The sequence below is a fragment of the Ictidomys tridecemlineatus genome, chromosome 1 (assembly GCF_052094955.1).
Source record: "Ictidomys tridecemlineatus isolate mIctTri1 chromosome 1, mIctTri1.hap1, whole genome shotgun sequence".
In the NCBI taxonomy this organism is placed as follows: domain Eukaryota; kingdom Metazoa; phylum Chordata; class Mammalia; order Rodentia; family Sciuridae; genus Ictidomys; species Ictidomys tridecemlineatus.
The window spans coordinates 120,007,248-120,021,839 of record NC_135477.1 but is presented as its reverse complement, the minus strand read 5'-3'; the positions used below and the strand labels follow the sequence as shown (position 1 = coordinate 120,021,839).

The 14,592-nt window shown below is 52.2% G+C and overlaps 2 protein-coding genes across 4 annotated transcripts in view; both read right to left on the bottom strand.

The window, feature by feature from the left end:
• Cxxc5 (CXXC finger protein 5) overlaps positions 1-5,038 on the bottom strand; it is a 33,107-nt gene extending 28,069 nt beyond the window's left edge. The window contains exon 1 of one of the 3 annotated variants that reach the window (XM_078046202.1): positions 4,464-5,038. The gene's annotated coding sequence lies outside the window, so the exon portion shown is untranslated. Of the gene's footprint in view, positions 1-4,300; positions 4,433-4,463 lie in introns of those variants that run through there. The other 2 variants (XM_078046208.1, XM_005327277.4) reach the window with 2 other exon arrangements.
• Positions 5,039-7,091: 2,053 nt separating this feature from the next.
• Ube2d2 (ubiquitin conjugating enzyme E2 D2) overlaps positions 7,092-14,592 on the bottom strand; it is a 74,589-nt gene continuing 67,088 nt past the window's right edge. Inside the window, exon 7 of the mRNA XM_078046219.1 lies at positions 7,092-7,323. Within this exon, the coding sequence (XP_077902345.1) occupies positions 7,212-7,323 (112 nt within the window). The 3' untranslated portion in view covers positions 7,092-7,211. The remainder of the gene's footprint in view (positions 7,324-14,592) is intronic.

The window sequence follows — 14,592 nt, the reverse complement described above, 5'->3', positions numbered from 1 at the left end:
GGTAAGCTCCACATAACCATGTTCACTTTCACAGGGGTAGACTTTCCAACCTGCACACACACACAGCTGTGGCCCTTTGCAGCCACTGACTCCACCAAAGGGGGGGAACATAAAAAACACCCATGACCTTAAAATCCTTTTATTCCCGTAATCACAGGCTGCCATCACCGTGGATACGCGCTGTCACCCCGGCCCCAGCCTGTCTCCCTCCATGGCTTCCAAAACTCCCAGCAGGCAGGCAGACGGGGAAGCTGCCCAGTTACTGGGGAGGGGGGGAGCCGGGTAGAAGAGGTTTGATGCTACACACACACACACACACACACACACACACTCTCTCTCTCTCTCTCTCTCTCTCTCTCTTTCTCAGGGCCTCAAACAACCAGGAAGGAAGAGACAGAGGGGCAGAGAGAGATACTAAAAGAGAAAGGAACACATAGCTACCAGCTACTGAAGGCCCAGACCACGACCCATACAGCTTAGATAGGCTTACTCCCAGATTTATAAGCATATACAAAACACACAAATACACACAACCACAACCAGTCTCTCTGAATTTTTCAGGCACACACATAGAGAAAATATACATTCCTAGATCCACAGAGACACATCCAATTTTCCAATTTACAATCTTCAGACTCAGAAACATACATTGGGTTTACATGTATAATGCAGCTACACAAGCCCGCATCCACAGATCCATGCATGCTCAGACTCCTGAGACACACATGCAACACACCAATTTCTAGACATACACACACAACTTAGAAACACACATATCCTGAGTCATAAGCACACAGGCCATCCAGTCCCACAATGCAGACCAACTGACTAGTACCACACAGCCTCATCTGTCAGCTGACATTGCCTCTGGCTTTAGCAGGCAGGTGGAGGATTGGAGATTCCTGGGTCTTTGAGGGGGCAGTCCTTTCTCACTGCCTTCAGCCTGGATGGGTGGGCTCAGCACTGGGGGGAGTCAGAGAGAGTGAGGGGGAAGTAAGGGAAGCAGAAAAAAAACTTTAGTGGGATATTCTTGTTGGGCAGTAGCGCGTGAGTAACGGGGGAGGCTTTTTGTGGTCTGGTGAGTTCCAGCTATGAGTGAGAGTTTAACTATTAATACACTTAATCAAGAACACTTCACACACACACACACACACACAACCACACACACAGGACCAGGATGGGACCAGTAGGTGGGGGCAGGATTGGGAGAGCCCCAAGGGGAAAAAAATAAAAGGGAAAGCCCCAATCAGGGCCCCAGGAGGCGGGGAAGGGGGTGGAGCTTCTGCCCGGAACATGCCTACAGAGTTGGGGCAGTGATTCTGCACCCCGAGAAATACATAGCATGTATAACATTTACATATTAGGCTAATGAATGAATAAATTAACTACATATAAGCAGAGAGCAATAATAACAACAATAAGTGAGCCTGCCCTATCCCTAGCCAGTTAAAAGTATGCTCCAGAGCACTATAGTTGGTAACTAGTTCTGACTGGTCACCACGGGGCTCTAGAAGTAGGCCTGAGTCTGGCTCACCTATATTCCCCCAGACCTCTACCCCATTCTGTACCCTAAAAAGTCAACTGACCTCTGCCCAGCATATATCATTCGCTTCTTTCTGAGGGATACCCCTATCTCCATTCTACCCTCCCATGAAATAGGAGGTGGGGTCCTAAATTCCCAGATGTGTTTTTTTATCCAGATGCAACCCTGCCCCCAGATTTCTATGGGCCTCAGTTTCACACAGGCCAAATGGGTAAAAGACAGGCAAAAAGCTGAAAAGAGGCAAAAAGTTGAGGGTCATGGTGGAGCACATGGACAGACAGCAGGCTTGTGCCATCCTGGGCCCTGGATGCAGAACCCTTCCCAAGAGTCCCCTCCCCTTCCCCCCACGTAGCCTAACCCAGCCAGGCTGGGTGGACATTCCAGGCCTCACGTGATAAAGAGGAGGCCGCTGGTCCTCGGATAAGTCAACAGGCTCTGTTGCAGGAGAGATAGGAGGCCCAGGCCAGGGTCACCTGCTGAGCCGGGAAAACAACTGAGCCCAAACACACATAAATAAGCCACCAACGACTGTTGTCAGTCAGTCAGCCAGCCAGCCAGCCAGTCAAGGCTCTGTCTTCTGCACAGGAACCTCTCTGCCTCCACCTTGGAAAGGAAAGTGGCATGGGGGAGAGGGAGGCTCAAGGCTGGCTCGGGGCTTCCCGGAGAGTCCCAAGATGGGGAGGGGGGCTATATCAACCAAGCTCCCAGGGCTGACTGAAAATGCAGAGGCCAACCTCCCTCAGCTGTTCCCACCCCTTTCCAGGGGGGAGAAAATCAGACTGTCAACCTCCTCTCCCTCCTCCCCAAGGGGAGAGAACAATTTCGTTCTGGGAGGGGGGTGACAGCTGCAGAGCGGGCCACTCCCCCCCCCCAACAAGCTCCAGCTTGATTCTCATCTAGGGAAACTGCTAAATCAACACCACGCCGTTACGGGGAGGTAGCGCCCTATGTCTCCCCGCCCTACGTCTCCCCTCACGGATCTCAGAAAACGGGATTGGAAGGTGCTTCAGGTTCTAGTTTCTGGGTTCCTAGTAGCAGTTGGAAGGGGGGTCTTTCGGGAGGAGGACAAGTCAATCTTAGGCAAGTAAGATCCCCCAAATATCTCATTTAAATGCTCCTAATTTCAGGGACCGAACCCCCCCACCCCAGCGGCCAGGGGCAGCTGAGGTGGCGCCGGGCGTTCAAATCGCGCTCCAAACAAGTCCGCAGCGACTGTGTTTGCAGCCCCCGCCAGGCGGCCCCAGCGGAAAACTTGAAAGGGACTCTGTTTGCCGGCGGCCCTGGGGCGGCTCCAGCGGGGAGAGGACCGAGGGATCACACACGCCCCCCTCCCCAGAGCTTCCAGAGCAAACGCCAGGAGCGGGGTGGGGCTGGACCCACTACAAAACCGAGGGCTGCAAACAGCGCCTGCGGCGCAGGGAAAGGCTGGGATCGGGAGGATGGTCCCACGATCCCCCTTTCTGCAGCCCCCAATCCAAAGATGCGACTCTTGGACCACCCAGGATCCTGGGGGCAAAGAGGGTGAAACTGCTGAATCTCAGACCCTCGTCGCAGGAGACTAGAGGGAGCAGGTCTTCCCGGATGAGTCACTACAGAACCCCCCCAAATCCACTGGTGCCTCCTTGCAGCCCATGGCACTAACCCAAACTCCGTGTACCCCTTCTGATTCTCGGAGAAGAGGAAAAAAAGAGAGGTCTTGCTCTCTCATTGGATGTTTCAGCTCTTCTGACAGGTCCCGAGATGGACCCCCATTTAAAAACTGGGGTCACTCACTTTCTGTCGATCCTACAAATAAACAAAGCCAGGCGCACCCCGCGCTCCCCGCCGGAAAACAGCCCATTCCGGGCGAGGACAACTTCCCCCAGTCAGAAAATTAACACATTCCTCTCGCGGCGGTTCAGCCCTTCGCTCCGGGGTAGCGAAGGGGAGGGGGCTCGGGCAGAACTTCAGGGGTAAATTCGGAGCCAGAGCTGCACGGCAGGAGCCTGGGACGCATCCCCCTCCAACAGCCCTGCAGCTAGGGGAAAACCCCCATTCTCCCTCCCTGGCTTTGCACGCTATTTAGCCCACGCGGGGCTTGGGAGGCAGCCCGAAAGGCTCCCCATCGCTGTGGTGGGAGGGAGAGGCTGCGGGGCACGGTGGAAGTGGGGGTGATACTTTCACCGATTAAAAAAAAAAAAAAAAGGTCAAACTTGATCAGCCCGCCAGGCACCCCGCGGGCAGCGGGGGCGAGGAGCTGGAGGGGAAATGCAGAAGTGGCCGCCGCCTCTTCCAAGAGGAGGGGGAGGCTCAGCCACGCATGGTCGAAGCCGCTCAGGGCAGTTACCATCGCCCCCAAACACAGGATTGTGAGTGGGGTCTGCTGCGGGGAATGCACGCCAGAGATCTCCAAGCAGTCACCCCCGCAGGCGGAGCGCCCACCTAACACCAAGAGGTGAGGACCCCGGGGCGCCCGCCACCCCAGTGCCCACGATCTGGAGTGACTGGGAAGGGGACGGCACCTTTCAGGAAAAGCCCCAACCCCACTCCACGGCGCCCAGCCCGCCGTCCCAGACCCTAAAACCCCTCTTTTTGTCTGAACTCAGTGATCTGCGACCGAGCATACTGCAGCTTGGGGAGGCTTGGGTATAGAAGCGGCCACCAAACGTTCACCGGCGCTAGGTCTCCCAGGCTTCGCGGCTCCGCGGCTCAGGTTGCGGGAGCCCCCCGCCCCTCCCAAACACGGACCCCTCCTTCCCAGTCCCTAGCTTTCCGCACCTGAACTTCGGGGGAACCCGCGCAGCCAAACTTTCCGCCGACTTCCAGCGAACTCCGGCCCCGGCCGCGCACCGAGCCCCGGGGGAGGAGAGGGAGGTAGGCGGGGAAGGGGAGGGGGCCGGTCTGGGGGGGGGTCGGGGGAGGGCCATGGCCCGACACCTACCGGCTCTCCGAGTCGTCCGAGCCGCCACCACCGCCGTCGCCGCGAGGCCGAGGGGGAGGGGCGGGGCGGGGAGCTGCGCTCCTCTCTGGGCACTGCCGCCGCGGTGCGCTCAGCTCCAGCCGCCCGCTGCGCCTGGGTCCGGAGCCGGAGTCGCGCCGCCGCGGCTGGCCCGAGGCGGGGAGGGGGGGGAGCCCGCAGCACCTGCCCCTCCTCCCCCTCCCCGCGGCCCAAATTAAAAAACAACAAAAAGCAACTAATCACCCCGGAGCGGAGCGCGGCGCGGCGGGCGGAGGGCTCAGCGTGCAGCGCCCGGACTCAGCAGGCGGCGCGCATGCTGGGCGCGGGCTGGGCAGGGCTGGGACGCAGGGTCGGACTATTGGGTTATGAGGCTTCGCTGCTCTTCTTGCTCAGCTCAAACGCCTGCTTTCGCCGCCACTGCCGCCTCTGCTGCCGCCAGTGCCGCCGCCTCTACATCCCCGCTCAGGCTTCGCCGCCTCTGCCGCCGCCGCGCGCCCGCCCGGGCAGGAGCTCTGAACGCTGCCCGGGGGCTGCCGGCAAAACCTGGACCGGACTAGCCGCTCCCTCCCCCCCCTCCACCTCGGCTCCCCTCCCTCCTCCTGCCGCCTCCCTCCCAGCGCAGCTCTGGCCACTTGGACGCCGCAGGCTCTGAGCTGGAGCCGCAGCCGCTGCGCCTGGAGCTCCCTGCGCCGTGGCGAGGTCCGCCCAGGTTCAGCTTCCCGGAGCTCCCTGCTTCACCCTTTTTTCGCGCAACTTTACCAAAAAAAAAAAAAAAAAAAAAAAAAGCCTCTCCCTTTTGTGATGCCTGGGCCTGGAAACACACCTTCCGAGAAAACCTGCCGTCCTCTGCCCCCTGGTAAGCGGGGCAAGAAGCTAAAAGGATCGAGAGAGTTAGACAGCACCTCCTCCCCTACTAGGTGTGCGTTGGGCTGGGGACTTTTGGCTCAGGGCTGTGGAACCTAGGCGCGTGTTCAAAGACCGTACCCTTCCCAGAGCACCTTCCTGTAATTCAATAGACACTAGGTCCACTGAGAAAAAAGGGGCGGAATTTTTGTTCCCATTTCACAGGTGAGGAAACTGATCTGAGAAAGGACATTCTGTTTCTTGGGAGGCTGGTGCCAGCCAAACTTACTGAGCCCTGGGGTTAAGGTGACGACACTGTAATGGCTTGAGACTCAAGAGCCTACGAACTCTTGAGCATGAAACAGTGCAGGGAACACAGCTGGGCTCAACAGATACTGGTTGAAAGAGAATGAAACCTCAGCTCTGGCAGAATAAACGCCCACCCAAAACATAGATTTGGGTGAGTATAGCCTCGTCCTTATTCCAGTACCCTCACCACCCCTCATCTGCCCGGTTTGGGCTAATCCTACAGCTGCAGATGTCTTCTCAGGGACCTATAGAGCAAGGCCCTGACTCCTTCCTAATCCCAAACTGTATATAATCCCAAAGTGGAAGTTCTCAATTCTCGGGATTGGTGGGGGTGGGGTGGCCAATGCATTGGAGAAGTTGGCCTCCTTCTGGTTAAAAGTTACAGTTTGAGCTTGATTGGGGTCCAGATAACTGCAGCCAGGGTGCCTCAGCCACAGGCCTCCCTCGGAGAAACGATTCCTGCTCCCACCTTGCAGTTTCCCAGCCAGGGCAAAGGCCATGGTCAGTGTCCCCCTGGAGTAGCAGCCGTCAGCCACCTTTAAGCCTTCTAAGTGTGGATTTGAAGCTCAAACCTGTTGGGGGTGAGGGTGGTGTAAAAGGGCAAGACTCCTCTGGAATGTTTGCCTCTCCCACTCTGACCTCCCAGGCCACAAGGAGTGACTCTTCCCAGTTATCAGGGATATCCCCCTCCCAGCCAGTTCCTTCCTTGCACAAATGCTGAAATGTTCTTCTTTAACTATTGTGTCAAAGAATGACTTCTTGCTAGGTGTGGTGGGCCTGTGATCCCAGCCACTGGGGAGGCTGAGGCAAGTGGATCAAAAGTTCAAGGCCGACCTCAGCAATTTAGGGAAACCCTGTGTCAAAATAAAATAAAGGCTGCTTAAGTAGTAGAGCACCACTGAGTGCAATTCCAAGTACCACTCCCCCCCCAAAAAAAAATATATATATCCCTTACGTGAGGCATTTAGCCTCTCTCCACCTCTCCAGCAGGCTTCTTCAAAGACACCCCAAGTAAACATACCATGTGAGTAAAAATTAAGGTTCTTGGTTTGAAAATACAATTTTAAGACAGTGTATACCACTGAATGTTCACCCCTAAACTGCTTAAAGATATTCTGGGCCTCACCTTGAGAGGGCAGGCACTGTTTGTCACTGAGCATACGGGAAAAATGAAGCAGAATCACAGGTCTAGATGCTCTAGGATGGCTAGCACTTAATCCACTCCCATCTACCATTTCAGGGAAAGCAGAGGCACAAACTGTGAGGAAGGACCTGTTTCCTGGGAGTTAAAAGCAGGCCTCCGAGTTAGGACCCAAAAAGTGAAACTAACCTACAAACCCATGAAACCTGATATGAAATGCAGAACCTGATTCTGTACACCTGAAAAAAAGCTTAATGCCAGGATCCATGGGAGGATGGTAGACAGTTACCCCATTAGGGAATTATTATTAATTATCCTTTTTTAAAATTTTATTTTTTTATTATTTCTTACATACATCACAATAGAGGAGTACATTATCAATTTTTTGAGATCCTTATTCCCACCTCCACCCAACTACAAAGGTGAAGGTCTACGGGCTACAGTGGAAGAAGACCAGGTGATCCCAATGGTGATGGTTTCCTCAGGGAAGCGATGATGACAATTACCAGTCCCAGTTCAGAAGGTGAATCTTGTAGCCTTTTCCTTCTCCTGGAAATCAAGAACCGTGGAGACCCTGACCCTTACCTGTTCAACCCAGATGGGAACAAGGGAGGACAGGGCCAGAATATGGAAAATGTAATATGACAGGAAATGTCAAGTGAAAGCTATCCACATAGAACTCTCCATTATGGACGTTGAGACAAGCAGAGGACACCCAGGAAGGATGAGGTGGGGGCTTTTGCCCTTGTGGAAACCATTCTCACCTTATCCTCTTTCCCCAAGAAGAGAAGTCACTCTGACTTGCTACCCCTCTTCTACCTCCAAAAAGGAATGCTTGTCTTGTTATTAAACTTTCTGCTGAGGTGTTTTTATTTTTTGGTACTGTGGCTTGAATCCAGGTGCATTCAACCTGAACCACATCCCCAGTCCTTTTTTTACTTTTTATTTTGAGACAGGGTCTTGCTAAGTGGCTGAGGTTAGCTTGGAACTGGCAATCCTCCTGCCTCAGCCTCCTGGGTCGATGGGATTAAAGGCCTGGGCCATCCACACTTGGCTCTCTGCTGACTTCTTTCAAATAATCATTCAAACTTCAAGTCAGGATGCCAGTTCCTCAAGTCTCCAGCACCTTTGGGGAGCAACAGTCCTTGTACCCAGCTGCCCTGTCTTCTAGGGAAGAGTGCTGGTGTTGTGCTTCTTTCTTGTTCTCTTTTGCAGTGCTGGGCATGGAATATAGGGCCTTGCCCCAAGCACCCTACCACTGAGCTACTCCCAGCTTGATGATGCTCTCTCTCTTCTTTTTTAATTTTAGTATTTATTGTTTAGTTTTTTGGTGGACACAGCATCTTTGTTTGTATGTAGTGCTGAGGATCGAACCCGGGCCACACGCACGCCAGGCAAGCTCGCTACCGCTTGAGCCACATCCCCAACCGATGGTGCTCTCTTGAATCCTGCTGATAAAATTCATGTCTGGCATTTATAAAGCCTTACCCTACCTTAGTAGATCATTGTACTAAACAGTTAAGGTATATTATCTCATTAACTTCTTATATCATTTCCATTTTTCAGATGAGGAAAAAAGTGAGACTGCACTGATGTTGTTTTCTAACCCTGAGATTTGCTGTGCCCCTGAGGTTTCTCCCATACAGATCTGACCAGGAGTTCACCTGAATCAAATCCTGTAGTGCCTTCCCAGAGCACACAGAATCAGCTTAAGCCCCTTACTCCCAAATGATTCCTCTCAGACACCATGGCCACCCTTCCCAAACCAGCCCTCTTCTCCTTTAAATTCCAGGTCTCTGCTGACCAACACCACTTAATATCAGGAGTCCTCTCAGACACTCCAAGGCCCTCTTGCAGATTTCCAGGACTTTACATGTGCTCATCCCTCTGCCTAAAAGAGCTCACCCCATAAACTCCATTGAAGACCAACAGCATATGTATCACTTCCACTGGGAGCTTTTTGTGTCAATTCCAGCCTGAGTTTGGGCCATGCCTACATGGCCACCAGTAGCATTTGTACGAATTAGAAAAAGTCACCCACTTAGAGCATATATAGAAACCTATGCAAGAGGCCCATGGACTGCCCGTTAGCCTTCCTAGCTACCTTCCTAGCTACCTTTGCTAGGTGCCTTTTTGAAGTGCATGTACTGCATAGCTATACTCTGTGGCCTGCTTTGGGCCCCTTGTCCCCTCCTATGGCCACAGTGACCATACTGCAGAGAAATTTTTGTTTTGGTTCTGAGAATTGAACCCACAGGCACTCTACCATTGACCTACATTCCTAGTCCTTTTTATTTTGAGATAGGGTCTAACTAAATTGCCTAAGGCTGACCTGGAACTTGTAATCCTTCTATCTCTGCCTCTAAGAGTCACTGGGATTACAGATGGGTGCCACCCCACCTGGCTAAAATAGCTTTTGTGTGTGTGTATGGCGCTGGGGATTGAACTCAGAGCTTCATACATGCTACACAAATCCTCTACCACTGGCATATATCCCAACCCCCCAAAAGCTTATATTTGCTCCTCTATCTCCCTGTTCTCCACTGCCACAATCAATGAAAATTCTTTGAGGCTACCAAACTGCCCTAGACCTGAAGCCTGGCTCTAGGTAGGTCAAATAATAACAATTATAGCCTACCTCTTTCTAAGCACTTACTATATGTTGGGCACCATATTAATTGCTTTCTGTGCACATACTTATTTAATCCTCAGACTGGGTCACCTGTTCAATGTTACAATGTAGCAAAACCAGGATTTCAATCTATGCCTTGTCTGAGGCATTTTCTACAACTGCCATGTATCAGCTAGTGGCCAGGACTGATTAAACATCCAGTGACCAGAAATGCTGCATAGAGAGGAGTCTTAAGAGTTATGGTCTCAAAGATGGAAGCAAGGGTGTTGGCATCCCTGCCTGCTAGGACAGGTTACAGGATAGTCTTCAATGGGGTCATACTGGACAGTGATCTCAGTCAAAATTCCAATATGGGCAGAAGCAGGGAGGGGCTTAACTGCCCAGGACTTTGGGGTCTCAGCCTTCTCTGTAACCACTGGACCTTAGGTTTCCCTCACCATTGACCCCATGATTTTTGAAGGGGCAAGAGAGCTGTGTAACTAAAAGGAATATTCAAAAAGCTCATAAGTCAGAGCTGGGTGTGGTGGTGCATGCCTGCAATCCCAGCAGCTCAGGAGGCTGAGACAGGAGGGTTGCGAGTTCAAAGCCAGCCTCAGCAACTTGGTGAGGAACTTAGCAACTCAGTGAGACCCTGTCTCTAAATAAAATATAAAAAAGGGCTGGGAATGTGGCTCAGTGGTTAAGCACCCCTGAGTTATCAATCCTCAGTACCAGAAAACAAAATAAAACAACAATTAAAAAAAAAAAAAACACCCTCATAGGTCTGTCTCCCAAGTGGTCCAGACTTGCCCATTTCTGAGCAATCAGTTTGATGGCTCATGCCTGGCCTTGACCTTATGTAAACAGAAGGGAAGGGAGTGGGACAAAAGAGGGTCTCTAGCCCCAACACAAAAAGCCTGGGAAAGAACAGAAATCACACTCGTCATACATACACTTTCCCATGCCCAACCACAGTTACATACATGCCATAGACAACCATAGATATAGCTTCACATCGTCTGCCAGGAACAAGGAACTCAGTCTTTAGAGGGGGGAAAGGGAGTAAGGACAATCTGGCAGGGTATTATATCCCTGACAGTAACCCTTGGCTTCTCTAGGCAAAATCATGGTTCAGCTGCCTATGCTGTGGGAACGGGACTGAGTGCTCCCAGAGGCCAAAGCTGTAGCTCAAGCCCCACCCCACCCTCCTCATCATGAAGAGGGAAAGGCAAACATTGCTGAAGGGAGAGAAGGTAACTGAAGAGGAGGCCTTGGGGGGAGGAGAGGGCATGTTTCAAACCTGAAGGTCCTAGACCTGCGGGAGGATGCCTAGGCATTGAGAAGCCAGCCTGGCCTGAAAGTGCTTTGCCTAAGGCCTGCAGGATGGGGTGAAGTATGGGGGAGGCCTGCTGAAGCTCTGCTGCCTCTCAGCTACCTGGCCCCAGGGGCTGGAGTACGGTTTTAAATGCTCTTCCCACCAGGACTTCCAAAAATGGACCAGAGTAGGGGCCCCAAACACCAACCCCTCCTCTGCCTTCCTCTTTAGACTCTACAAATGGGGTGCTCAGGAACAGCAAGGGGTGGGCCCCAGGATGAACTGCTCTTTGAACTGGTGGGACTGGTTCTGTGTCTAGCCGCCTGGGCAGTCACGGGTTGCCCGCTGGGCCAGGGAGGAGGGAGGCCTCAGGAAGGGGCCCCTTGTAAATCGTTAACTCCCAGAGCCGCCACTGGGTCCCCTGGGCTCCACCCCCGCCATGACTCTGGCCTGAGTACCCCCCACACCAGAAGTCAAAAGTCAGAGGTCAGAGCCAGAGGTCTCAGCACCTGGGCAAGTCCTTCCCCCAACTATCAAAAGTAGGAGGAGGGGCATTTCAAAGGGAATGGCCCTTCCCTCTAAATTCTGAGAGCTTCTCAATCTAATTTGCCCTTCTGTCTTATGCTGTATCCCTGACCTTTGTTTCTCAGAGGAAAGAGCCAGACATTGGGATGGGTGGGGGCCCTCTGGGGGAACCTCTGGGCAAGACTCAAGTCTCAGCAGATAATTATGCTTGTTCCACCCACTTCACCTGGGGTGTCACCAGGACTAGATAATGAATGGGGTGAGAAACAGACACTGCTCAGAACTGGGAGAGTATCCTCAGCATCCTTCTAACCTGTTTCCTGGTGCTGGGTCCTGAGGGTGAGGGGGGACAACAAAGGCTGCCTTCGTGGAGGAGTTATATTAAAACAATTTACCTACTTGGTAGGTAATCTGTTTAGCAACTCATTCCTATTTTACTGATAAGGAAAAAAAAAAAAAAAGGAAGGTAATTTACCCAGACTATGGCAGCTATATAGGAAGATGACCTGGATTTGGACCAGTTTTGTACTTGTGAGCTGAATCCTTGAAGGGGTTCAGCCCATCCCCTTCTCAAACTCTTAAGCAATAGATGAGGAGACACCCTAATGGCTGGAGGGGCTGGACAAGCCCTCTCCCCAGTATAATACTGCTCAGGGCCCCATAGGAGTAAGGAGATGGGGGGTTGTATGAGCAAGAGACTATCAATGTCCCCTACTGTGCCGCCTCTCTGGGAGCCCCTTCCCCAGCTCACATCCTCCACATGCTACCGCCAGGGAGGCTTAGCTGCTCCCTCCACCCCAGGAAGAATTCTTCAGACAGGCCAATGAGGAAGGATTGATGCTGCTGCCACCCTTTTCACTAGGGAGGCATCTCAGAAGCAGAGGAGACAGAAAAAAACAACATCAACTTTTAATCGAGATTGCAGATTCAGAAAAGATTCATAAGTGAAATGATTCCCTAAGGAAATATAAAAAGTTACTTACGGCATGACTAAATTAGGCATGCTTCAATCAGGGCTGTTGAGAAATCATTAAGATATACAAGATGATTTTTTAGATAAATGTGAGCTCTGTCAGGAGGACTGGCCATTGCTCCATCTAGAAGGCATATGGTCCTAAACTGACCTGGCCTCCTACGTCACCATCTCCCCCACCGTGACCCAGAACTGAGGAAGAAGGGAAAGGCAGGGAGAACCCCCACCTGCCAGGTCCCAGGAGCCACTATCCAGGGACTCAGAAACTAGTAAGGGAGAGTGGAGCAGAAGGGACTGGTGTAGATAAAGCTTTATTGTTGGAACTAATTTTCTCCTACTTTCCAACAGCATAATGGGGAGTGGCGGGGTGATAACCATCTTCCTCCCTTGAAAAACTAAAGGGACTCCCTCTTAATACCCCTGACCTATCTCCCTATTCTTTGGGTTAGCCTGAGGAAATGGGCACCTTATGTGGACACAGAGTTACCGGAATAAACTGGCAGGCCTTTGCCTGGGCATGAGAGGATGGAGGGTACCAGATCATTCTCTTGGGTCACTCCTTACAGGGGAAACAGGCTATGAACAGCCTCCCAGGTTAAGCTCTAGGATGATTGCTAGCTTTTGAAGACATTTTCTCCTCCTCATTGTAGCTACCTTCCTGTTCTCAGGTAGAAGTCTTACCTGAGGTCTAAACTTTCTCTCTTGCTGTAGCCTGTGGGTGCGTTTCTTCCTCTTGCTTTCCTCAAGACTAGAATTTTCAGGGTGAGGCTGGGACATAAATGAAACATGGGTCCTTGGGACAGGATCCCTGATGCATATTGATCACCCACCCCTTCTTGCATTTCTGGGGCCCAAGACAGGGATAAGACCTTGCCCATCCCCATGCCCTGCCCAGTGTCTGGCCCCCAGTTGGTGCTAAATGTTTACTGTGGAGGGAGGCCATCAGAATATGGTTGGAACAAGTTTTGTGCCTTCTGGTGGGGCTGCGTATGGGAGGCCAGTGTATCTGTAGTGGAGGTCAGGAATCTGTAGTGGCAGTGCCTGAACCCCCTTCCAGAGACCAGAGTAGCCCCCTCCTCCACTGCCAAATCATCAGAGAAGTGGAGAAACCTGAGCTGGATGGTGGTAGCCATGCTGCCTTGTGGGTGACCCGAACACGATCCTGGCCAGGCCGAGGCGCTATTTTAAACCTTAGCCCCAAGCGGTGCTTTAGCCTGTCAAGCCTATCTCTGGTTACAAAGCCACTGCCCACCTCCCCAGCCATTCCCTCCTCCTTACCCTGGGACCCCTAGGCTGGTGCTGGGATCAGTGGGTGGTATGATATGGCACCAATCCTATCTCCCCAGCCTTGTCCACTTAGGCATCCTCATTTGTCCATCCACCCAGGCAATGGTTGACCTGTATTCTGACTGAGATTTCCTCATGGGTGAGAATTCTCTTCCCCAGGAATGAGGGCACACCCTGACCTCAATGTTGGGCACTGTTTTTGCTAGGGCAGAGCATGCAGGTCAGTACAGGGCTGATGCTTTAGGAAGATGGAAGTAGGTTAGACAGAAGTAGGGACTTCACAACAGTAACACTGTATACCAGAGAGCTTTCCCTTCCCTGCCTGCCTGCCTGGGTGGGAAAAAGAGAATGACTCAAAGGAGTCCCCTCCCCAGTCCTCTGGTTCAAGGGTTGCAGATTAGGATACTTAGTATCTTTTATCCAACCCACATTATAGCAATAGCCTCCACTGGATATGAGTCCTGTCAGCCCCATCCCTACCCCAGCGGTGACCTAGAGGGAGGCAGCAGACATTGGCAGGGCATCAGGGGAAGGGAGGCGGCTAATCATCCATGCTGGTGGCCCATCTCAAGATGGCTGGACAGAAGGCCACCTAGGTAGCAAGTAGCCCAATGACCTCGTCTACCCACCCCCACTTCCATGACTCGTAGTCTCAGCAGTGAGATGTTGGCATCAAGCCTGGCACAGCTGAGCAGTGACGCCAACAGCCTTGCCATCTCAAGCAAGCATGGTATGCTCCAACCTGGCAGTTAAAGCCAGGGGTATGAGATATTTCCCACACTTCTGGACTCGAGATAGCTGGGGACAAAGCTATTTTAGAAGATCCCTCCCCTGCTACCGCAGATCTTTGGCATCCCCATGGGGTCCTGGTTATCTCCTCCAGAGGGTTGGTCCTGAACTACAGAATCTCCCAGAGGATATCTGGTAATATCTGGAAACATTTTCTATAACACTGCTGCTACAGGCATCTAATGGTTAGAGACTGGAGGTATTAAACATACTACAATGTACAGGACAAAGAATAAAATGTCCTATGGCTCAAAGTGTCAGTAGTGCTGAGGTTTCGAGACCTGGGTTAAACCTGGGAGGAACTTCCATGACTAATCT